This window comes from Oncorhynchus nerka, linkage group LG27 (assembly GCF_034236695.1).
Source record: "Oncorhynchus nerka isolate Pitt River linkage group LG27, Oner_Uvic_2.0, whole genome shotgun sequence".
In the NCBI taxonomy this organism is placed as follows: domain Eukaryota; kingdom Metazoa; phylum Chordata; class Actinopteri; order Salmoniformes; family Salmonidae; genus Oncorhynchus; species Oncorhynchus nerka.
The window spans coordinates 36,288,990-36,314,550 of NC_088422.1; the positions used below are offsets into that span (position 1 = coordinate 36,288,990).

At 44.4% G+C, this 25,561-nt stretch overlaps 1 protein-coding gene across 1 annotated transcript; it reads left to right on the forward strand.

Moving 5' to 3' along the window:
- The first annotated feature begins 18,329 nt into the window (after positions 1 to 18,329).
- Positions 18,330 to 24,485, forward strand: cdk7 (cyclin-dependent kinase 7). Its single transcript, XM_029638024.2, has 12 exons — positions 18,330 to 18,437; positions 18,850 to 18,909; positions 20,152 to 20,185; positions 20,436 to 20,503; positions 20,793 to 20,861; positions 21,642 to 21,752; positions 22,267 to 22,385; positions 22,498 to 22,597; positions 22,959 to 23,045; positions 23,200 to 23,349; positions 23,608 to 23,752; positions 24,369 to 24,485. Exons 1-12 carry the CDS (start codon positions 18,372 to 18,374, stop codon positions 24,395 to 24,397), a joined length of 1,038 nt encoding a protein of 345 aa, XP_029493884.1. The 5' UTR covers positions 18,330 to 18,371; the 3' UTR covers positions 24,398 to 24,485.
- Positions 24,486 to 25,561: the final 1,076 nt, after the last annotated feature.

Below are 25,561 nucleotides of genomic sequence, written 5' to 3' on the forward strand. Positions count from 1 at the left end.
GGACTACTAGGCCATGGTCGGCGGCGAGGGTGGACTATCCAGGGACGCGAGGAGAGGGGACTAAGACATTAATTGAGTGGGGTCCACGTCCCGCGCCGGAACCGCCACCATGGACAGACGCCCACCCGGACCCTCCCTATTTGTTTTGAGGTGCGTTCGGGAGTCCGCACCTTAGGGGGGGGGTTCTGTCACGCCCTGGTCTAAGTATTTTGTGTTTTCTTCATGTATTGGGTCAGGCCAGGGTGTGGCATATAGTTTTTGTATTGTGGTGTGTTTTGTCTTGGGATTTTGGAATGTGTGTATAGTGGGATTGTAGCTTAGTGGGGTGTTCTAGGAGAGTCTATGGCTGTCTGAAGTGGTTCTCAATCAGAGGCAGGTGTTTACCGTTGTCTCTGATTGGGAACCATATTTAGGCAGCCATATTCTTTGGTTGTATTGTGGGTGATTGTCCTGTGTGTCTTGATGTCCTGGTTAGAGGTTAGTAGACACTTGTATAGGCTGTTTTCGGTTTTCGTTTTGTAGTGTTAGTGTTTTGTTGTGTGTTACGTTTGTTTATTAAAGATGAATCACAATAGACACGCTGCAGTTTGGTCCGACTCTCCTTCACCATTAGAAAGCCGTTACAGGACCCTATTTCAACTAAACTACTGAAAGAGCTGCTTCCTGTGCCCTTGCCCTCCTATGTTGAACATAATAAACGGCTCTATCCACCGGATGTGTACCAAACTCACTAAAAGTGGCAGTAATAAAGCCTCTCTTGAAAAAGCCAAACCTTGACGCAGAAAATACAAAATCACTATCGGCCTATTTCGAATCTTCCATTCCTCTCAACATTTTTAGAAAAGGCTGTTGCGCAGCAACTCACTGCCTTCCTGAAGACAATGTATACAAAATGCTTCAGTCTGGTTTTAGACCCCATCATAGCACTGAGACTGCACTTGTAAAGGTGGTAAATTACCTTTTAATGGCATCAGACTGAGGATCTGCATCTGTCCTCGTGCTCCTAGACCTTTGTGCTGCTTTTGATACCATCGATCACCACATTCTTTTGGAGAGATTGGAAACCCAAATTGGTCTACACGGACAAGTTCTGGCCTGGTTTAGATCTTATCGGTCGGCAAGATATCAGCTTGTCTCTGTGAATGGTTTGTCCTCTGACAAATCAACAGTAAATTTTGGTGTTCCTCAAGGTTCCGTTTTAGGACCACTATTGTTTTCACTATATATTTTACCTCTTGGGGATGTCATTCGAAAACATTCACTGCTATGCGGATGACACACAGCTGTACATTTCAATGAAACATGTTGAAGCCCCAAAATTGCCCTCGCTAGAAGCCTGTGTTTCAGACATAAGGAAGTGGATGGCAGCAAACGTTTTACATTTAAACTCAGACAAAACACAGATGCTTGTTCTAGGTCCCAAGAAACAAAGATCTTCTGTTGAATCTGACAATTAATCTTAATGGTTGTACAGTCTCAAATAAAACTGTGAAGGACATCGGCGTTACTGTCACGTTCTGACCTTTATTTCATTTGTTTTGTCATTATTTAGTATGGTCAGGGCGTGAGTTGGGGTGGGCAGTCTGTTTGATTTTCTATGATTTGGGGATTTCTATGTTTCGGCCTAGTATGGTTCTCAATCAAAGGCAGGTGTCATTAGTTGTCTCTGATTGAGAATCATACTTAGGTAGCCTGGGTTTTCACTGTGTTTGTGGGTGATTGTTCCTGTCTCTGTGTTTGCACCAGATAGGACTGTTTAGGTTTTCACGTTTCTTATTTTTGTAGTCAGTTGTTCATGTGTACATTTACGTATTAAAAGAACCATGGACACTTACCACGCCGCATATTGGTCCTCTGATCCTTTTCGCCTCTCCTCTTCGGAAGAAGAGGAGGAAGACCGTGACAGAATCACCCACCAACCAAGGACCAAGCGGCGTGGTAAAAGACAGCGACGACAGCAGCAGCAGCAACAACAGCGGCCAGCATCACAGGACTCCTGGACATGGGAGGAGATACTGAACGGAGAGGGACCCTGGGCACAGGCTGGGGAATATCGCCGCCCCAAAGCAGAGCTGGAGGCAGCGAAAGCTGAGCGGCGGCGATATGAGGAGGCAGCACGGCAGTGCGACAGGTACGAGAGGCAGCCCCCAAATTTTTTTGGGGGGGCCCGACGAGGTGTGGTACTAAGCCAGGTAGCAGACCTGAGCTCACTCCTCGTGCTTATTATAAGCAGCGTGTCTGGTCGCCGGTGCGCAGTTTTGGTCCAGGGTATCCTGCGCCGGCTCTGCGTACTGTGTCTCCGGGGCGCTGGGAGGGTGAAGTGCGTCCTCTGCCTGCGCTCCGCTCGTGCCGGGCAAATGTGGGAGTGGAGCCTAAGGGAGAGGTGCGTGTAGTAAGCACTAGATCTCCTGTGCTTACCCACAGCCCGGTTCAACCTGTGCCTGCACTCTGGAGGGTCCGGGCTAGAGTAGTTGTCCAGCCTGGGGAAGTGGTGCCAAGGTTGCGCACCAGAGCTCCAGTGCTCCCCCACAGCCCGGTCCTTCAGGTGCCTCCTCCTAACACCAAGCCTCCTGAGGTCTCCCCAGCCTGGTGGTTCCTGTGGCAGCCCCACGCACCAGGCTGTCTCTCTGTCTCCTCCCTGCAGGTGATGCTGTCTGTCTGGCGCTGCTGCCGGAGTCTCCCGCCTGTCCGGCGCTGCTGCCGGAGTCTCCCGCCTGTCCGGCGCTGCTGCCGGATTCTCCCGCCTGTCCGGCGCTGCTGCCGGAGTCTGAGGCGCCAGAGCCCCTCAGCCCAGAGACGCCTTAGCCCCTGCCCCTCTGTCCCGAGCTGCTGCCCCTCTGTCCCAAGCTTCTGCCCCTCTGTCCCGAGCTGCCCCTCTGTCCAGAGCTTCTGCCCCTCTGTCCCGAGCTGCCCCTCTGTCCAGAGCTTCCGCCCCTCTGTCCCGAGCTGCCCCTCTGTCCCGAGCTGCCCCTCTGTCCAGTGGGGTCATTGAGAAGGGTGGCCATGGTTAGAAAGCCACGGAGGTGGACAATAAGGCGGACTAAGACAATGGTGAAGTGGGGTCCGCGTCCCGCGCCAGAGCCGCCACCGCGGACAGACGCCCACCCAGACCCTCCCCTATAGGTTAAGGTTTTGCGGCCGGAGTCCGCACCTTTGGGGGGGTACTGTCACGTACTGACCTTTATTTCCTTTGTTTTGTCATTATTTAGTATGGTCAGGGCGTGAGTTGGGGTGGGCAGTCTGTTTGATTTTCTATGATTTGGGGATTTCTATGTTTCGGCCTAGTATGGTTCTAAATCAGAGGCAGGTGTCATTAGTTGTCTCTGATTGACAATCATACTTAGGTAGCCTGGGTTTCACTGTGTGTTTGTTGGTGATTGTTCCTGTCTCTGTGTTTGCACCAGATAGGACTGTTTAGGTTTTCACGTTTCTTATTTTTGTAGTCAGTTGTTCATGTGTACATTTACGTTTTAAAAGAACCATGGACACTTACCACGCCGCATATTGGTCCTCTAATCCTTTTCGCCTCTCCTCTTCGGAAGAAGAGGAGGAAGACCGTGACAGTTACTCTGGACCCTGATCTCTCTTTTGACGAACATATCAAGACTGTTTCAAGGACAGCTTTTTTCTATGTTAACTATGTAACATTGCAAAAATCAGAAACTTTCTGTACAAAAATGATGCAGAAAAATTTATCCATGCTTTTGTTACTTCTAGGTTAGACTACTGCAATGCTCTACTTTCCGGCTACCCGGATAAAGCACTAAATAAACTTCAGTTAGTGCTAAATACGGCTGCTAGAATCCTGACTAGAACCCCCAAAAAATATCATATTACTCCAGTGCTAGCCTCCCTACACTGGCTTCCTGTCAAGGCAAGGGCTGATTTCAAGGTTTTACTGCTAACCTACAAAGCATTACATGGGCTTGCTCCTACCTATCTCTCTGATTTGGTCCTGCCGTACATACCTACACGTACGCTACCGTCACAAGACGTAGGCCTCCTAATTGTCCCTATAATTTCTAAGCAAACAGCTGGAGGCAGGGCTTTCTCCTATAGAGCTCCATTTTTATGGAATGGTCTGCCTACCCAAATCAAATCAAATGTATTTATATAGCCCTTCGTACATCAGCTGATATCTCAAAGTGCTGTACAGAAACCCAGCCTAAAACCCCAAACAGCAAGCAATGCAGGTGTAGAAGACCTGTACCCATGTGAGAGACGCAAACTCGTTCTCAACCTTTAAGTCTTTACTGAAGACTCATCTCTTCAGTGGGTCATATGATTGAGTGTAGTCTGGCCCAGGAGTGTGAAGGTGAACGGAAAGGCTTTGGAGCAACGAACCGCCCTTGCTGTCTCTGCCTGGCCGGTTTCTCTCTTTCCACTGGGATTCTCTGCCTCTAACCATATTACAGGGGCTGAGTCACTGGCTTACTGGTGCTCTTTCATGCCGTCCCTAGGAGGGGTGCGTCACTTGAGTGGGTTGAGTCACTGATGTGATCTTCCTGTCTGGGTTGGCTCTCCCCCCCCCCTTGGGTTGTGCCGTGGCGGAGATATTTGTGGGCTATACTCGGCCTTGTCTCAGGATGGTAAGTTGGTGGTTGAAGATATCCCTCTCGTGGTGTAGGGGCTGTGCTTTGGCAAAGTTGGTGGGGTTATATCCTTCCTGTTTGGCCCTGTCCGGGGGTATCATCGGATGGGGCCACAGTGTCTCCTGACCCCTCCTGTCTCAGTCTCCAGTATTTATGCTGCAGTAGTTTATGTGTCGGGGGGCTAGGGTCAGTTTGTTATATCTGGAGTACTTCTCCTGTCTTGTCCGGTGTCCTGTGTGAACTTAAGTATGCTCTCTCTAATTCTCTCTTTCTTTCTCTCTCTCGGAGGACCTGAGCCCTAGGACCATGCCTCAGGACTACCTGGCATGATGACTCCTTGCTGTCCCCAGTCCACCTGGCCGTGCTGCTGCTCCAGTTTCAACTCTTCTGCCTGCGGCTATGGAATCCTGACCTGTTCACTGGACGTGCTACCTGTCTCAGACCTATTATTTGACCATGCTGGTCATTTATGAACATTTGAACATCTTGGCCATGTTCTGTTATAATCTCCACCCGGCACAGCCAGAAGAGGACTGGCCACCCCTCATAGCCTGGTTCCTCTCTAGGTTTCTTCCTAGGTTTTGGCCTTTCTAGGGAGTTTTTCCTAGCCAACGTGCTTCAACACCTGCATTGCTTGCTGTTTGGGGTTTTAGGCTGGGTTTCTGTACAGCACTTTGAGATATCAGCTGATGTACGAAGGGCTATATAAATCAATTTGATTTGATTTGTCTCTCGAAACGTTGGACATTACATTTTTGCATCTGAGCTCCTAGAGTGTGCGGCTCTCCTTTATTTTCTAGTGTCAACATTCACAGACAAACAGCTCGGTCTGTCTCAGTATAATAGTGTAGCCTACGTCAGTGCAGTATCCATTTGTTTCTGTAACTTGGTGACATTATTCACTAATGAAAATAAAAAATCTATACTGACAGAGAGGTATATTTTTGGGGTCATTTAAATGTTGACTGGCTTTCATCAAGCTGCCCACTCAAGAAAAAACTTCAAACTGTAACCAGTGCCTGCAACCTGGTTCAGGTTATCAGTCAACCTACTAGGGTAGTTACAAACAGCACAGGAATGAAATCCATGTATTGATCACAACTTTACTAATGCTGCAGAAATTAACATTAAGGAAGTATCTAAATCCATCGGATGTAGTGATCACAATATAGCAGCCATATCTAGGACAACCAAAGTTCCAAAGGCTGGGCCCAATATAGTGTAGAAGAGGTCATACAAGAAGTTTTGTAAAGTTGGTGATGCAAATAATATTTCTTTGTCTGTTTTGTGTAATGAGGAGCAACCAGACATTGCGCTTATGAAATTGCACTTATGAAACATTTATGAAATTGCTTATTACAGTTACTAATAAGTATGCACCCATTAAGAAAATGACTGTAAAAACTGTTAAATCCCTGTGGATTGATGAGGAATTACACAATTGCATGTTTGAGAAGGATGAGGCAAAAGGAATGGGAAATAAGTCTGGCTGCACAACCGATAGGAAAACGTACTGCAAATGGAGAAATCAAGAGACTAAACGGAATAAAATTATGAATAAACTATACTATGAAACAAAGATACATTTTATAAAGAATTATAGTAAAAATGAAATTATGGGCAAAAAGGCAAACTCAGCTCCATCATTTATCGTATCAGATGGCTCATTCATCACAAAACCCACTGATATTTTTTGATTGGCAAACTTCAGCATGACATGCAACAAACGCTGACACTGCACATCCAACACATCCAAGTATAACTGATCAAATAATGAAAGACAAGCATTGTAATTTAGAATTCCGTAAAGTGAGTGTGGAAGAGGTGAACAAATGATTCTCTATCAACAATGACAAGACACCAGGGTCTGACAACTTGGATGGAAAATTACTGAGGATCCTATTTGCCATATCTTCAATCTAAGCCTACTAGAAATTGTGTGCCCTCGGGCCTGGATGGAAGCAAGAGTAATTTCGCTACGCAAGAAAAGTAAAGCCCCCTACTGGCTCAAATAGCCAACCAATCAGCCTGTTACCAACCCTTAGAAAACTTTTGGAAAAAATTGTGTTTGACCAGATGCAATGATATTTTACAGTAAACAAATTGACAACAGACTTTCAGCATGCTTATAGGGAAGGACATTCAACAAGCATGGCACTTACACAAATGACTGATGATTGGCTCAGAGATATTGATGATAAAACTATTGTGGGAGCTGTTTTGTTAGACTTCAGTGCGTTTTTTTACATTATTGATCATAGTCTGCTGATGGTAAAATGTATGTGTTATGGCTTTACACCCCCTGCTATAATGTAGATAAATAGTTACTTGTCTAGGCATACCTAAGTGGCACAGCAGTATAAGGCACTGCATCACAGTTCTTGAGGCATCTCTACAGCCCCGGGTTCGATCCTAGGCTGTGTCACAGCCAGCCATGACCAGGAGACCTGTAAGGGTTTTCCTGTGGTGAAGGAGAAGCGGACCAAAATGCAGCGTGGTGGTTATTCATGTTCTTTAATAAAGGAACTAGACATGAAATAACTAACAAAACAATAAATGTGGAAAACCAAAAACAGTCCTATCTGGTGCAAACACAGAGACAGGAACAATCACCCACAAACACACAGTGAAACCCAGGCTACCGAAGTATGATTCTCAATCAGAGACAACTAATGACACCTGCCTCTGATTGAGAACCATACTAGGCCGAAACATAGAAATACCCCAAAACATAGAAAAACAAACATAGACTGCCCACCCAACTCACGCCCTGACCATACTAAATAAATACAAAACAAAGGAAATAAAGGTCAGAACGTGACAAGACCCATGAGGTGACGTACAATTGGCCCAGCATTGTCTGAGTCAGGTGAGTCAGGTGAGTCAGGTGAGTGTTTGGCTGGCCGGGATTTCCTTGCCCCATTGTGCTCTAGTGACTCTTTGTGGCAGGACAGGCGCCTGCAAGCTGACTCCGGTCGCCAGCTGTACAGTGTTTCCTCCGACCCATTGATGCGGCTGACTTCCGGGTTAAGCAAGCAGTGTGTCAAGGTGTCGTGTTTCGGAGGACACACGGCTCTCGACCTTCGCCTCTCCTGAGTCTGTATGGGGGTTGCAGTGATGGGACAAGACTGTAACTACCAATTAGGAAGAAAAAGGGGTAATATTTTCATTGAATTTGTTCAGAGCACATTGAATAGCAGGTAGTTAGAACGCAAGAACGCTTCTTTTTGCGAGATTGACCTTGAAAAAGGTCATGTCTCGTTTTGTTTTTAATTTTTCAATGACAGATCAGGAATTCTTCAGGGCAGCTGTCTAGGCCCCTTACTTTTTTCAATCTTAACAAATGACATGCCACTGACCTTGAGTAAAGCCAGTGTGTCAATGTATGCAGATTAACACTATGCACATCAGCTACTACAGAGAGTAAAATCACAGCAACACTTAACAAAGAGCTCCAGTTAGTTTCAGAATGGGTGGCAATGAATAAGTTAGTTCAAAATATTAAAAAACTTAAAGCATTTTATTTGGGATAAATGATTCACTAAAACCTAAACCTCAACTAAATTTTGTAATAAATAATGTGGAAATTGAGCAAGTTGAGGTGACTAAACTGCTTGTAGTAACCATGGATTGTAAACTGTCACGGTCAAAACATATTGATACAACAGTAGCTAAGATGTGGAGAAGTCTGTCCATAATAAAGCGCTGCTCTGCCTTTTTAACAACACTATCAATGAGGCAGGTCCTACAGGCCCTGGTTTTGTTGCACCTGGACTACTGTTCAGTCGTGTGGTCAGACGCCACATAGAGGGACCTGGGAAAATTGCAATTGGCTCAGAACAGGGCACCACAGAGGTGTCTGGTTAAACTACTATCACACAGCTCGGACACCCATGCATACCCCACAAGACATGCCACCAAAGGTCTCTTCACGGTCCCCAAGTCAAGAACAGACTATGGGAGGCACACAGTACTACATAGAGCCATGGCTACATGGAACTCTATTCCACATTAGGTAAGTGATGCAAGCATCAGATTTTAAAAACAGATTTAAAAAATGCACCTTATGGAACAGCGGGGACGGCGGAGAGACACACACTCAGGCACAGACACACATTATAAGACATGCACTCTACACACACGTACACATGGATATTGCATTGTCGACATGTGATAGTAAAGTAGTGGCCTGAGGGAACACACTTAATGTGTTGTGAAAAGTGTTATGAAATGTAATGTCATGTAATATTAAAAATGGTATATAACTGCCTTAATGTTGCTGGACTCCAGGAAGAGTAGGTGCTGCCTTGGATCCTTAACACGAACAGGAGACAGCACACACTCCCACTCTCCTCTTCTCCCTCTGTTTCCTCTCCCTACTCTCCTTCGCTCTACTCAGTCCCTCTCCTCTCACTCATACTTCCCTCTTACCTAGAGATGTAGTGAACCACAGACTAATAGGAGCAGAGTGAGGTTTCATATAGCCACAAACGTGTGATGAACAATCAAATCCTCTGAACACACTAAACGGTATCAAAATCAAAGGGGTTTATCAATGTGTCACATCTTATTATGAACACACATTGTACGTTAATGTCTACCTCTTAATGGTTATATCCTCTATAAAACCACTCTGTAGGAACACTAAAAATATGTTTTTATACAGTACATAATGAGCATAGGCCTAAATAACTTAAATTAATAACTTAACTTAAATCATCCGCTTTAGAAAACCTGCAACTCTCCTCTTGACTGTCCATAATGTCTAGAGTCTTCATCTGTGACAGCTTGATACAACCACACTTTGTCACCAAAGCTAACTGACACCAAACCTTTAATCAAGGCTAAACGCATTGATTTTTACAGTCAAATTATGTTCCTGAAAAAGGAACTTAAAAAAAAGAAGCAGTATTCACAGACGAACAACCAATTATCGTACAGGTAATATGAATGGGTAATCTCATGTATTAGTATACCGGAAAGTATTCAGACCCCTTGACTTTTTATTCTAAATTATATATTTTTTAAATAATCTATATCAATCTACACACAATACCCCATAATGACGAGGCAAAAACAGGTTGAGAAATTTTTTCAAATTTATAAACTGAAATATCAAATTTACATAAGTATTCAGGCCCTTTACTCAATACTTTGTTGAAGCACCTTTGGCAGCGATTACAGCCTTGCGTTTTCTTGGGTATGACGCTACAAGCTTGGCACACCTGTATTTGGGGAGTTTCACCCATTCTTCTCTCTAAATCATCTCAAGCTCCATCAGGTTGGATGGGGAGTGATGTTTGATCAGGCTCAAGTCCGGGCTCTGGGCCACTGAAGGACATTCAGAGACTTGTCTCGAAGCCACTCCTGCGTTGTCTTGGCTGTGTGTTTAGGGTCGTTGTCCTGTTGGACCCGGTCTGGGATCCTGAGTGCTCTGGAGCGGGTTTTCATCAAGGATCTCTCTGTACTTTGTACCATTAATCTTTCCCTCGATCCTGACTAGTCTCCCAGTTCCTGCCACTGAAAAATATCCCCACAGCATGATGCTGCCACCACCATGCTTCACCGTAGGGATGGTGCCAGGTTTCCTCCAGATGTGACACTTGCATTCAGGCCAAAGAGTTTAATCTTGGTTTCATCAGACCAGAGAATCTTGTTTCTCATGGTCAGATTCCTTTAGGTGCTGAGGATTGGCTTCCGTCTCTTGCCACTCTACCATAAAGGGCTGATTGGTGGAGTGCTGCAGAGATGGTTGTCTGTCTGGAAGGTTCTCCCATTTCCACAGAGGAACTCTACAGCTCTGTCAGAGTGACCATCAGGTTTTTGGTCACCTCCCTGACCAAGGCACTTCTCCCCCGATTGCTCAGTTTGGCCCGGCGACCAGGTCTAGGAAGAGTCTTGGTGGTTCCAAACTTCTTCCATTTAAGAATGATGGAGGCCACTGTGTTCTTGGGGACCTTCAATAATGCAGACATGTTTTGGTACCCTTCCCCAGATCTGTGCCTCGACACAATCCTGTCTCGGGCCTCTACGTACAATTCCTTCAACATCGTGGCTTGATTTTTGCTCTGACATGCACTGTCAACTGTGGGACCTTATAGACAGGTGTGTGCCTTTGCAAATCATGCCCAATCAATTGAAGTTACCACAGTTGGACTCCAATCAAGTTGTAGAAACATCTCAAGGATGATCAATGGAGACAGGATGCACCTGAAATCAATTTCAAGTCTCATAGCAAAGGGTCTGAATAAATCACATCAAATCAAATTGTATTTGTCACATGCGCCGAATACAACACCTGATCAAACATTAAATGCTTAATTACAAGCCCTTAACCAACAATGCAGTTTTTTTAAAGTAATAAAAGTAACAAATAATTAAAGATCAGCAGTAAAATAACAATAGCGAGCCTATATACAGGGGTTACCAGTACAGAGTCTATGTGTGGGGGCACCGGTTAGTCAAAGTAATTGAGGTAATATGTGCATGTAGGTAGAGTTATTAGAGTGACTATACATAGATAATAACAGAGAGTAGCAGCAGTGTAAAAGAGGACCTAGACTTGGCGCTCCGGTATTGCTTGCCATACAGAGAGAACAGTCTATGCCAAGCTTCCTGCCTGGATGGCACCAGTGATGTACTGGGCCATATGCGCTACCCTCTGTAGTGCCTTGCGGCCTGAGGCCGAACAGTTGCCATAACAGGCAGTGATGCAACCCGTCAGGATGCTCTCGATGGTGCAGCTGTAGAACCTTTTGAGGATCTGAGGACCCATGCCAAATTTGTACAGTCTCCTGAGGGGGAATAGGTTTTGTTGTGCCCTCTTCACAACTGTCTTGGTGTGCTTGGATGTTAGTTTGTTGGTGATGTAGACACCAAGGAAATTGAAGCTCTCAACCTGCTCCACTACAGCACCATAGATGAGTATGGGGGCATGCTCAGTCCTCTTTTCCTGTAGTCCACAATCATCTCCTTCGTCTTGAACATGTTGAGGAAGAGGTTGTTGTCCTGGCCCCCCATGGCCAGGTCTCTGACCTCCTCCCTATAAGCTGTCTCGTCGTTGTTGGTGATCAGATCTACCACTGGTGATCAGGCCTACCACTGTTGTGTCATCGGCAAACTTATTGATGGTGTTGGAGTCGTGCCTGGCCGTGCAGTCATGAGTGAACAGGTACAGGAGGGGACTGAGCACGCACCCCTGAGGTGCTCCCGTGTTGAGGATCAGCATGGCGGATGTGTTGTTACCTGCCCTTACCACCTGGGGACGGCCCGTCAGGAAGTCCAGGATCCAGTTGCAGAGGGAGGTGTTTAGTCCCAGGGTCCTTAGCTTAGTGATGAGCTTTGAGGGCACTATGGTGTTGAACGCTGAGCTGTAGTCAATGAATAGTCAATGAATGAATAGCTGTAGTCAATGAATAGCATACTCTCCTGGTAATCCGTCTGGCCCTGCAGCCTTGTGAATGTTGACCTGTGTAAAGGTCTTACTCACATTGGCTGCGGAGAGCATGATCACGCAGTCGTCGGGAACAGCTGAGGCTCTCATCGTGTTTCAGTGTTACTTGCCTAAAAGCGAGTATTGAAATCATTTAGCTCGTCTGGTAGGCTTGTGTCACTGGGCAGCTCTTGGCTGTGCTTCCCTTTGTACTCTGTAATAGTTTGCAAGCCCTGCCACATCTGACGAGCATCGGATCCGGTGTAGTACGATTCAATCTTAGTCCTGTATTGATGCCTATTTGATGGTTCATCGGAGGGCATAGCGGGATTTCTTATAAGCTTCCAGGTTAGAGTCCCGCTCCTTGAAAGTGGCAGCTCTACCCTTTAGCTCAGTGTGGATGTTGCCTGTAATCCATGGCTTCTGGTTAGGGTATGTACGTACAGTCACTGTGGGGACGACGTCATTGATGCACTTATTGATGAAGCCAGTGACTGATGTGGTGTACTCCTCAATGCCATCGGAATAATCCCGGAACATATTCCAGTCTATACTAGCAAAACAGTCCTGTAGTTTAGCATTTGCTTCTTCTGACCACTTTTTTATTGACTGAGTCACTGGTGCTTCCTACTTAAATTTTAGCTTGTAAGCAAGAATCGGGAAGATAGAATTATGGTCAGATTTGACAAATGGAGGGCGAGGGAGAGCTTTGTATGCGTCTCTGTGTGTGGAGTAAAGGTGATCTAGAGTTTTTTCCCCCTCTGGTTGTACATTCAACATGCTGCATTAAAGTCCTAGGCCACTAGGAGCGTATTTCTAAATGTGCAAATATTTCTAAAATCCTATTTTCGCTTCGTCATTATGGGGTATTGTGTGTAGATCGATGAGGAAAATGTTTTATTTAATCAATTTTAGAAAAAGGCTGTAATGCAACAAAATGTGTAATAAGTCAAGGGGTCTGAATACTTTCCCAATGCACTGTATTAATGTGATACACAGATCTGGGGATGTTCTGGCATGTCTACACACATCTCCAAGTTCTCTTCTTACTACTGTCCCACTCTCCCTCTCTACAGCCTCCATTTATCACTTTCTCTCTCCTCTCTCTCCTTCTCTCCTCCCATTCTATCTCAGCTGCAAGTGAACACAGTCCCTTCTACCTCCCTTTCTTCCTTTCTTCCACCCTGTCCCAGCTGCACGAGCATATACGCTCCTGTTATTCACGTCTGTCAAGTGGCTTTAACATGAGGCCACTGTACGCATACATAAGGACCATGGAGTCTATGTGAATTTGAGTTTGTGTTTGTAAGAGAGTAAGGGTGGAGAGAGAAAGTGAGAGACAGAGGGGGGAAAGAGAGAGAGAGATAGAGAGAGAGAGAGAGAGTGCGCGAGAGAGAGAGAGAGAGAGAGAGAGAGAGAGAGAGAGAGAGAGAGAGAGAGAGAGAGAGAGATGAGCTGTCAGAATGTGTGTATGCATGCATGTAAGGGGGAGCTAGAGGCCTGATCCTTCACACGGCTTTTGTCAAGCTCTACATAAGAAATGAAGGGTGTGTGTGTGTGTGTGTGTGTGTGTGTGTGTGTGTGTGTGTGTGTGTGTTTGTATGTGTGTCAATCTATCTGTGAGAGGGGCGGAGGGGCAGCCCCATGTCTAATCCTCTGGGATGGGAGGGTTTATGTCGGAGAGGGAAGTTTGAGACTGGAGATGTGTTCACTGATGCATATACATCACTAAGCTGAAAGAAGTCATGGAGCTCTGTGTGTGTGTGTGTGTGTGTGTGTGTGTGTGTGTGTGTGTGTGTGTGTGTGTGCGTGCGTGCGTGCGTGCGTGTGTGTGTGTGTGTGTGTGTGTGTGTGTGTGTGTGTGTGTGTGTGTGTGTGTTTGTGTGTGTGTGTGTTCACTGGTGCATATATCACGCAGGCTTCCATACTGAAAGGAGACAGGTCTCGGGGGATCCCTGTCAAAGATTTTGAAAGAAAAGAAACTGTCCGGGTCAGATACTGTCTTTTTTAAAAAAGTAATAAAGCCTTGGTTGATAACGGTGACTGGCACCAACTGTTTTAAGTCATGTACGAAATAAATAGATGAAGAAATGATCATCATAATTTGTAGTCTTCCACATAGTAATTTTGTCATAAAGCAGTATTTAGAAAAGATTAATAAAACAAGGCAACTGTAAACATGTTGTCCCCCACAAATGATGCAGCAACATTTCAGGCTTCAAACATAAAGATATAAAACTGTATTTTTTTGTGAAGAATCAACAACAAGTGGGACACAATCATGAAGTGGAACGACATTTATTGGCTATTTCAAACTTTTTTAACAAATCAAAAACTGAAAAATTGGGCGTGCAAAATTATTCAGCCCCTTTACTTTCAGTGCAGCAAACTCTCTCCAGAAGTTCAGTGAGGATCTCTGAATGATCCAATGTTGACCTAAATGACTAATGATGATAAATACAATCCACCTGTGTGTAATCAAGTCTCCGTATAAATGCACCTGCACTGTGATAGTCTCAGAGGTCCGCTAAAAGCGCAGAGAGCATCATGAAAAACAAGGAACACACCAGGCAGGTCCGAGATACTGTTGCGAAGAAGTTTAAAGCCGGATTTGGATACAAAAAGATTTCCCAAGCTTTAAACATCCCAAGGAGCACTGTGCAAGCGATAATATTGAAATGGAAGGAGTATCAGACCACTGCAAATCTACCAAGACCTGGCCGTCCCTCTAAACTTTCAGCTCATACAAGGAGAAGACTGATCAGAGATGCAGCCAAGAGGCCCATGATCACTCTGGATGAACTGCAGAGATCTACAGCTGAGGTGGGAGACTCTGTCCATAGGACAACAATCAGTCGTATATTGCACAAATCTGGCCTTTATGGAAGAGTGGCAAGAAGAAAGCCATTTCTTAAAGATATCCATAAAAAGTGTCGTTTAAAGTTTGCCACAAGCCACCTGGGAGACACACCAAACATGTGGAAGAAGGTGCTCTGGTCAGATGAAACCAAAATTGAACTTTTTGGCAACAATGCAAAACGTTATGTTTGGCGTAAAAGCAACACAGCTCATCACCTGAACACACCATCCCCACTGTCAAACATGGTGGTGGCAGCATCATGGTTTGGGCCTGCTTTTCTTCAGCAGGGACAGGGAAGATGGTTAAAATTGATGGGAAGATGGATGGAGCCAAATACAGGAACATTCTGGAAGAAAACCTGATGGAGTCTGCAAAAGACCTGAGACTGGGACGGAGATTTGTCTTCCAACAAGACAATGATCCAAAACATAAAGCAAAATCTACAATGGAATGGTTCAAAAATAAACATATCCAGGTGTTAGAATGGCCAAGTCAAAGTCCAGACCTGAATCCAATCGAGAATCTGTGGAAAGAACTGAAAACTGCTGTTCACAAATGCTCTCCATCCAACCTCACTGAGCTCGAGCTGTTTTGCAAGGAGGAATGGCAAAAAATTTCAGTCTCTCGATGTGCAAAACTGATAGAGACATACCCCAAGCGACTTACAGCTGTAATCGCAGCAAAAGGTGGCGCTACAAAGTATTAACTTAAGGGGGCTGAATAATTTTGCACGCCCAATTTTTCAGTTTTTGATTTGTTAAAAAAGTTTGAAATATCCAATAAATGTCGTTCCACTTCATGATTGTGTCCCACTTGTTGTTGATTCTTCACAAAAAAATACAGTTTTATATCTTTATGTTTGAAGCCTGAAATGTGGCAAAAGGTCGCAAAGTTCAAGGGGGCCGAATACTTTCGCAAAGGCACTGTATCCACATTCCAATGGCATGTTGTGTTAGCTAATCCAAGTTTATAATTTTAAAAGGCTAATTGATCATTAGAAAACCCTTTTGCAATTATGTTAGCACAGCTGAAAACTGTTGTGCTGATTAAGGAAGTAATAAAACTGGCCTTCTTTAGACTAGTTGAGTATCTGGAGCATCGGCATTTGTGGGTTAGATTACAGGCTCAAAATGGCCAAAAACAAAGAACTTTCTTCTGAAACTCGTCAGTCTATTCTTGTTCTGAGAAATGAAGGCTATTCCATGTGAGAAATCGCCAAGAAACTGAAGATCTCTTACAATGCTGTGCTGTGGCTCTAACCAGAATAGAAAGAGGGGTGGGAGGCCCCGGTGCACAACTGAGCAAGAGGACAAGTACATTCATGAAGGGGCGTGACCTTTCAAAGGTTTTTTATATGCCGGATCTCTATGGCAAGATGCATCATGCACCCAAGCTTTGTCAAAATCGGACCAGTGATGTCTGAGGTATTGAGTGTGACTAAATAACATACAAATGACAGTATGGACAGAGATGCGTGGCCTGAACATTAACACACATCGTATGTGGTATGGTTTAAGAAGCATAAGGACCTTATCTTTCACATCTGCAATAATATTTTTTCCAAAAACAAAAGGTTAAATTGATGCATTAAATTTATTGCGTTAACCCCTTATTTTTGGCACTAAAGAATCTAAGCCCTGCCTAAGCCGGGGGAGGGCGAATTGGCTCTGGAAGACAAAACAGGCAAATACTGAATCGAAACGTGAATCGATTCTCAATTGCGGTATGGTTCTGGAAACATAACTCCCTTTACTTTCATATCACATAAAAAATATTTCCACAACAGCAAAATACACCGGTTTTAAAACAGCAGACCACTATAGTCCCTGTGCCCAAGTACACTAAGGTAACCTGCCTGAATGTCTACCGAACCATAGCACTCACGTCTTTTAGCCATGAAATGCTTTGAAAGGCTGGTCATGGCTCACATCAACACCATTATCCCAGAAACCCTAGACCCAATCCAATTTGCATACCGCCTTAACAGATCCACAGATGATGGAATCTCTATTGCACTCCACACTGCCCTTTCACACCTGGACAAAAGTAACACCTATGTGAGAATGCTGTTCATTAACTACAGCTCAGCGTTCAACACCATAGTGTCCACATCACCAACAAACTAATATGATCCAAGCACACCAAGACAATCATGAAGAGGGCACGACAAAACCTATTCCGCCTCAGGAGACTGAAAAGATTTGGCATGGGTCCTCAGATCCTCAAAAGGTTCTACAGCTGCACTATCGAGAGCATCCTGGCGGGTTGCATCACTACCTGTTATGGCAACTGCTCGGCCTCAGACCGCAAGACAGTACAGAGGGTAGTGCATATGGCCCAGTACATCACCGGGGCCAAGTTTCCTGCCATCCAGGACCTCTATACCAGGCGGTGTCAGATGAAGGCCCTAAAAATTGTCAGACTCCAGCCACCCTAGTCATAGACTGTTCTCTCTGCTATCGCACGGCAAGTGTACCGGAGCGACAAGTCTAGGTCCAAGAGACTTCTAAACAGCGTCTACCCCCAAGCCATAAGACTACTGAACAGCCAATCAAATGGCTACCCAGACTATTTGCATTTTACTGTAAGGTCTACCTACACCTGTTGTATTTGGCGCATGTGACCAATAACATTTTATTTGAATTTAATTTTTCATAGACAACTAGCTTGTGGTGTCGGTCTTCCATTTACACACAGTTGTTCTGAGATGCAGATAGGTAATTACCACAGGTAGTCCACTCTGTCTTCCATCGGTTTTCTGTAAACAAGCGCAGTAATATGTAAATATGGCCTTGTGGGAACCTTAAATACATGTTTTAAAAAAATGTATCCTGATCTTTCTTATATGTCTCAGATATAGGACAGACACTTCAGAACAAACTTTATTTAAAAACATTTGGGGCGACTATTTGTTGTTCCATGTAGTGAAACTATTACTTAATGTGTTTGTGTGGGCTAATAGCAGTAAGGCCAAATACAATGTTTAATCAAATATTTTTTGTATAGATTTTTGGGATACTTTAAGGGGTCTTAAAATTCAAAATCAAATAGCAAAATTATCCTTGGTGTGACCTTAAAACAATTATATATAGCTTAGTAGAAACCCCTCCCCCGGCTTAGACAGGGTTTAGAACATTTAAGGTTCTTGGACTAAGTAGTGACGTTAGGCTTCATTAGTCCAATAATGGGCTAGGACAGATCCAGATCCACAGACCCCTCCCTGATTTCATCTGGGTTGACAATAATTTGCCATATTACAAGTGCGTTTCTCTTTTTGACAAGAATATCTACACACCTATCGATACTATTTGTTTTGTGGGTTAGATCATATAATCACGTCGATATCAGTCTTCGGGTTAATAGTAACCAACAGATGACGCTGTTGGTCAAAAATTAACACTCAAAACGATGTTCGTTTCACCCGGAAATACTTATGGACCTTTAACAAAGCCGGAAGTTGGAGAAATTGCAGTTTGAAGTTGTAATCATGGCGCTTGATGTAAAGTCCCGAGCAAAAAGATATGAAAAACTAGATTTTCTGGGAGAGGGTCAGGTAATGAGAAACAGTATTCTCTTGCCAAAGTAGTGTTTTGCTTATGAGGCGCTTTGTTTAGATTAACGTTAGTGCTTTATAGGTTCAGAGAAAACTAAAGCTCGATTGCTAGCTGCTACCTTATACTATCCTAGCTAGCAAGCAGCACAATGAGCTAGCCATGGCATGAGTTGTGATACGTGCCGATTTCTGCAAAGGCAACAGCTTCAACATTACAGCAATTCAATAACCGTCTGATGATAACCTGAATTAACTAGCTAGCAGTAATGCATTACCTAACTACACTAACGTCAGCTGTGTTTGTTGAGTAGCTAGCTACATTTATCTGCTTGTCACTTTTGAAGTTGATGGTAACGTTAGTTTCACTCTGTTTTACTTATCAACGAATGTTGTTATTCCTGCCTTCCCACAGTTTGCCACTGTTTACAAAGCCAGGGACAAGACCAACGACACCATAGTTGCCATCAAGAAGGTAAAGTCCCTAAGACCTGGGATGAATGGTTCAGGATCAACAAAATGCATCACTAAAGAATGGAAAATGAGATCTAATTTGGTTTTGTCTAACAGGATGGTCTCAATGGTGTATCTGTAGCATTTCGTGAGAGTCTTAGGGGCCTAGCCAACTTACTTTATCCTCCTAAGGTTGAAGAGGCGCTGTTGCGCTTTCTTCACCACACTGTCTGTGAAAGGACCATTTCACGTCGTCAGTGATGTGCATGCCGAGGAATTTGAAGCTTTTCACCCTCTCCACTATGGCCCTGTGGATGGGGGCGTACTCTCTCTGCTGTCTCCTGTAGTCCATGTTCTGCTTCTTAGTTTTGTTGAGGGAGAGGTTATTTTCCTGGCATTTCTCTGCCATGGCTCTCACCACCTCCCTGTAGGCTGTCTCGTCGTTGTTGGTACTCAGGCCTACCACTGTTGTGTCATCAGCAAACTTGATGATTGAGTTGATGTGCGTTGCCATGCAACCATGGGTGAACAGGGAGTACAGGAGGGGACTGAGCATGTAGCCCTGTGGGATCCGCATGTTGCGGATCAGCGTGGCAGAGGTGTTGTGCCTATCTTCACCACCTGGGCGCGGCCTGTCAGGAAGTCCAGGACCTAGTTGCACAGGGCGGGGTTCAGATCCAGGGCACCATACGGTAATCGCCCTCTCTGCCACCATAATCATAACATTTTTCAACTGGTTGTTCAGTACCGTTTCCGTTAAATTCAACGTTGCACACCGTTCTGTCGTACTGAACACACCCCTGATTCAAAGGGGGTGTGACATTTCAAAACACTTCCCCGATAGGATACACTTGATAGGATACACTTGTTCTTCCTCGGCAGGAGGAGATGGTCGAGGAGAGGAGGACACTTCTCTGTTCGCTTATCAACAAATTGACACTCCTACATATGGCTTCTATTTTCCCGGTCGTGGAGGAGGAGAGGACTGACTTTTGCCCGGTTGAGAATCTTCCAAAGTACATTGCCAGCAGCAGCAATTTTTTCTGCGTAAGGTTTTTGTGTAGGCCATGTAGGGTATAATCTGGGGGCCGGGGAGAACAGGATGCTAAGGACAGACAATATGCAAATGAGCTATGACCAGGATTACACCGTGCCATTCAATTCATCATGAAACTGTTGATTTCATAATCACACTTTAAAGCTATGGTGGTTTGATTTGATTATAATGTACACTATTAATAGTGTGTGCTGTTTCTCCTGACAGATCAAAGTTGGACACAGAACAGAGGCTAAAGATGGTGAGTGTGTGTCCACGCACCCCAGTACAGGAGCTTCAGAGTGGTTTAGATTCAAATTTATGTATGGGGTGGTTTCCTTGATACAGATTAACTTTCTCCTGGACTAAAAAGCAAACTCAGTGGAGAATCTCCATTAAAATGTTGTTGTTTTTTAAAGTCAAGGATTAGGCTTAATCTTTGTCTGGGAAGCCACCCCATGAAGTATGATTCAGAATATTTGTCTCATGTTTGTTGATCATGTATCTCTCAGGCATCAACAGGACAGCCCTGCGAGAGATTAAACTACTGCAGGAGTTAAGTCACCCAAACATTATTGGGGTAAGAATCAAACTAAACCACTGTTGTAATGGAAACTGTCAGTAGTAATATTAATGCTTTCCTGGTAGAGCCCTGAATCAGTTTCCTCATCAGTTGCATTTATGATAATTTAGAGCTCATTTGAATCCATAACCAAACCTTTCTAAACTATCTTAATTATCTTGCTCACCATCACCTTTACTGTGAAATTGTGTAATGTTCTCAAAGTAAGCACAATATCTTGTATTAGTGTATATATATATATATCCCTACATTTACATCACCGTGTGTCCATATCTCTGTTTCTCAGCTGCTTGATGCATTCGGGCACAAATCTAACATCAGCTTGGTGTTTGACTACATGGAGACAGATCTGGAGGTAAGACTGAGCTTTATGTTTTGTTCACATTGGGATGGTATTCTAGAAGCTTTGGACACTATAGAGGCAACTACAGGGATACTCCATTTCTTTCCAGAGAGTGAAGGCACTACTTGGGACTCATGGGTTAATACTCAGTCTGAAGATCCTTTTGGATATGCGAGAGGCTCCCTTTACAGACTAGTACTCTGTTCATTCTGAGAGCTCTCTGGTATGTCCTCCCTGAGGCACAGATGGGTTCAGTCAAACTGAACATCAAAGACTGCCCAGAGAGAGAGCAGCCTGAGCGCTATGGTATTAGTTGGTTTCTATCTCTCTCTGAGGAGCTCTGTAAGGCCATTTCTGGCCCTGGGGAACAAATCTCTCTCTCTCTCAGCCCATCCCCATTTCTCTCGCCATCTCTCTTATTTACTCTGTATTTATGGGAGTCTGTGGCTGCCCGATGGCTTCAGATGAATCTCCAGTTTCACCGCCAGTAAAACTCAGGTAGAGAGCAGGAAAACAGACCCCCTAAGAGCCGCCATACCCCGCTCCCCTGAACTCTCAAGATGATCTAATGACCATTATCAGATCATTGACAGAGAAAGTGCACAGAGGTATGACATATGAGGATTTGATAGCCTTTCTATGTATAGAGATGTTGAGCTGAAAATCTGTCAGATCAGCTTGTGCTTTCCTGAGAGGTGTTTTGTTGTCTGTGAACCTGAACCTGTAGAGCTAAGGGGGTTGTAGACTATTGAGACTGACATCCCTGGTCTAACTCCCTTTCCTGTGTTCTAGGTAATCATCAAAGATACCAGTCTGGTTTTGACTCCAGCCAACATCAAAGCATTCATAGTGATGACTCTACAGGGCCTGGAGTACATGCACCACCACTGGGTTCTGCACAGGGTAGGTTAACACACACCTTCTCAAAGCATGCTCATACAATACACACCTTCTCATAGGTGCCTGTGTGAGGTAATGTTAGGGGCAGTAGACTGATCTTCAGAATCTGTTTGTAACTGTAAAACTCCAAAATATATACATATACTGAACAGAAATATGGGGTGGTGTGGTTACACATGGGTTGCGGTTGTGAGGTCGGTTGGACGTACTGATAAATTCTCTGAAATGACGTTGGAGTGAACTTGTGGTAGAGAAATTAACATGAAATTCTCTGGCAACAGCTCTGGTTGGCATTCCTGCAGTCAGCTTGCCAATCGCACGCTCCCTCAAAACTAGAGACATCAGTGGCATTGTGTTGTGTGACAAAACTGCACATTTTAGTGGCCTTTTATTGCCCCCAGCACAAGGTGCACCTGTGTAATGTTCATGTTGCTTAATCAGCTTCTTGATATGCCACACCTGTCAGGTGGATTATCTTGGCAAAAAGAAATTAGTAAAATACTGTGTATGTGTGTAGGATCTGAAGCCCAATAACCTGCTGCTGGATGAGAATGGTGTGTTGAAGCTGGCTGATTTTGGATTAGCTAAAGCCTTCGGCAGCCCTAACAGAGTCTACACTCACCAGGTAGTCACCAGGTAGGTGTCACTCTCAAACTCCTTTTCAAAGCCTTTGTCCATTTAGTTGAAACAAAAATGCATTTAATTTATGTTTCACTGGGTTTGTGATGCAATCTTTGCGCTCTCTCAGGTGGTATCGTTCTCCAGAGTTGTTGTTCGGTGCCAGGATGTATGGGGTGGGCGTCGACATGTGGGCTGTGGGCTGCATCCTTGCAGAGCTCCTCTTAAGGGTATACACACTCACACACCACATAAGCTCAGTCCAATTTAAGCATTGAGACAAGACAAAACGACTCAATTTGTCTGTATAATGGTACAAAAATGCTGTGAAACTAGACAGCTCAGATTAATCGAAATTCCAAAGTTGTCTTGTCTCGTGGTGACTTTTTTTTTAGACTGAGCATTAAGGTTCCAGAACTGTATTGTCAGACACACATCTTTCTGTACACACTAAGGCTGTGTCACAAATGGAAACCTATTCCCTATATAGTGCACTACTTTTGTCCAGGGCCCGTAGGAATATGTTGCCATTTGGGACTGAGCCCATGCTCACTGCATGTTTGTGGTGTAACACCCTCTGTCTCTCTCCAGTTACCCTTCCTAGCTGGAGACTCAGATCTGGACCAGCTGAGTAAGATCTTTGAAGCTCTGGGGACTCCGACAGATGACACCTGGCCTGTGAGTACTCGTCTGTGTTTTCTGCGTCTGCAGGTGTGGTTATTTTAAGACGAAGCATCTGCTTTAAAATACCTGGTTCCTTAATACTAAATTGTGGATTTAAATCATGCCTTCATGTTTCCGTCTCTCTTTATCTCTCTCTATCCATCTCTAGGGGATGAGTAGTCTACCTGACTATGTGTCGTTTAAGTTGTTTCCTGGTACTCCTCTGGAACACATCTTCAGTGCTGCAGGAGACGACCTCTTAGAGCTACTACAGGGTCTATTCACCTTCAACCCTTCCACACGCCTTACAGCTACACAGGTATGTTGGTGTGTTGTGGCACTGCGTATCATTCACAAGTTACTTCATTTTTTACATGGTTGTATTACCCTGCAGATTATATGCACTTCCTAATGGCATCCTGTTCCCTATATAGTGCACTACTTTTGTTTGTGACCAGAGCCCTATGGGGAATAGGGTGCCACTTGTGATGCAGCCTTAGTTCAGCTTCTCTCTGTGTATATTCATTGCTGTTTCTCCTAGCTCTAAAGCCCCCCCCCCTCCACCCCCTGTCACCAGGCTCTAAAGATGAGGTACTTCAGTAACAGACCAGGTCCGACCCCCGGGCACCAGCTGCCCCGGCCCAACTCATCAGCAGAGGCTCTCAAAGAGAAGGAGAACCTCACCATCGGAATCAAGAGGAAACGAGACGGACTGGAGACGAGTAAATAACACCACACACCCCCCCTCACCATTGGAGACAATAGCACAGGCATCATTATTCCATCATACATGGTTGTGTTTGACCATGGTATTAATGATATTGGGAAATATTATTCTGCTTGCTTATTTAAACTGATAGTTTGGCTTGTACAACGGAGTCGAGGACTGGTTTCCAGATTTGGTGGGGCCAGAAAGCGGCCATTCCAAGATTGCATACATATTTTTGTACTGTGACCAATTAAATTAAATGAAAAACACGTAATCTCACAGTCCGAGCAACGTGTTGTTACTTGCATAGAGCTGGAATCCCATTTAGATTCCAAGCCCAGTTATTAAAAGGGTGTCAGTGGTAAAAATGACTGCTAGAGCAACCCAGGACTAGAACACACACAGTTGAAAGGGTGGTGGCAGTACATTTTACTGCAACAGAAACCGTGTTACTGGGAGGTTCCAAGCAGTGGTTTGGGAACTATTATGGTCGACTGGGCTGTATATTATAATACCCTGAGCGGAGCTTTATTTTTAAAAGAGGCTCTGGGTGCTGAAATCTGAATTGAGTTGTTAGCAGATGGTGAGTCTATATGTTCATTAAATCAATGGTTATTTTTCCTTTTCAGGCACCATAAAGAAGAAACTGATACTGTGAGGGGGGATTTGATTCAGTGGAGCAACATGACCACTCCTGCTGTTGAACTTAGTGTGGTTCATTGGACTCGATAAAAGTTGCCCCTAACCAGTGGTCCAGGGTAATTTCTTTCTTTCTACATTTGGTGTTAACCACTGATCTAGGATCAGATTATTTAAACGGCAAGTACTTCTACCTCCGGTGTGGTCTAGAACAGTGGTTCTGGATATTCTTCATTGCAACAATGATTTCTGAGCTCTGTAAGAGCCTGCTAGAGTAGAACTATTTATGTGGTCGAGGAAAAAACAGCAAGATGTGCTTTTTGTTATAATTAATTTCATAGATGTAGTTTTATTTGTTTATTTTTGTGTGTAAGTGATGTAGGATAATAAATGATTCTGTCTGAGTTGATGCTCTTGTTCATTTGGTTGACACCTCTGAAATAACGTGACACCACAACTCTTAGCCAACTTGCGTCACAATGAAGTATCACAGTTGATACCGTTTTTTTTCATGAATTTTATGAAAATTCTAAGTGGGACATTTTTGTGGAATATAAAATATTGTGTTTGGCAATCCTCATGTCACCTTTCCCACTCTCTGGTTTGTGTTGGCATTCACCCCACATGGAGGGCAGTGCCCTTCCTGCTCTGAATGATTGCACTACTTAAACAGTGACTCTGAAACTTGATAAATGTATAAAGAATAAACCTTCTCTTGCTGTGTACGTGTGAGAGGTGAGGAAAGCAAAGAAACACTGAAGCATATAACACTATGTATGTGGACAGCCCTCCAAATGAGTGGATTTGGATATTTCAGCCAAACTTGTGACGGGTGTGTAAAATTGAGCACACAGACATTGGCAGTAGAATGGCCTTACTGAAGAGCTCAGGAACTTTCAACTTGGCAACGTCATAGGATGCCACCTTTCCAACAAGTCAGTTCGTCACATTTCTGCCCTGATCAACTGTAAGTGCTGTTATTGTGAAGTGGAAACGCCTAGAAGCAACAACAGCTCAGCTGTGAAGTGGTAGGCCACACAAGCTGGCCTATCAAGCGCGTACAAATCGTCTGTCCTCGATTGCAACACTCACTACTGAGTTTCAAATTGCCTCTGGAAGCAATGTCAGCACAAGACCTGATCGTCAGGAGCTTCATGAAATAAGTTTCCATGGCCAGGCAGCC

Bases quoted from the DNA above. Each gene is read 5' to 3' on its own strand.
- cdk7 (XM_029638024.2), top strand. From the start codon at position 18,372: ATGGCGCTTGATGTAAAGTCCCGAGCAAAAAGATATGAAAAACTAGAT. The intron at 22,386-22,497 runs GTAGGTGTCACT...GCGCTCTCTCAG, and splicing joins ACTCACCAGGTAGTCACCAG to GTGGTATCGTTCTCCAGAGT. The intron at 23,350-23,607 runs GTATGTTGGTGT...CCCTGTCACCAG, and splicing joins CACGCCTTACAGCTACACAG to GCTCTAAAGATGAGGTACTT.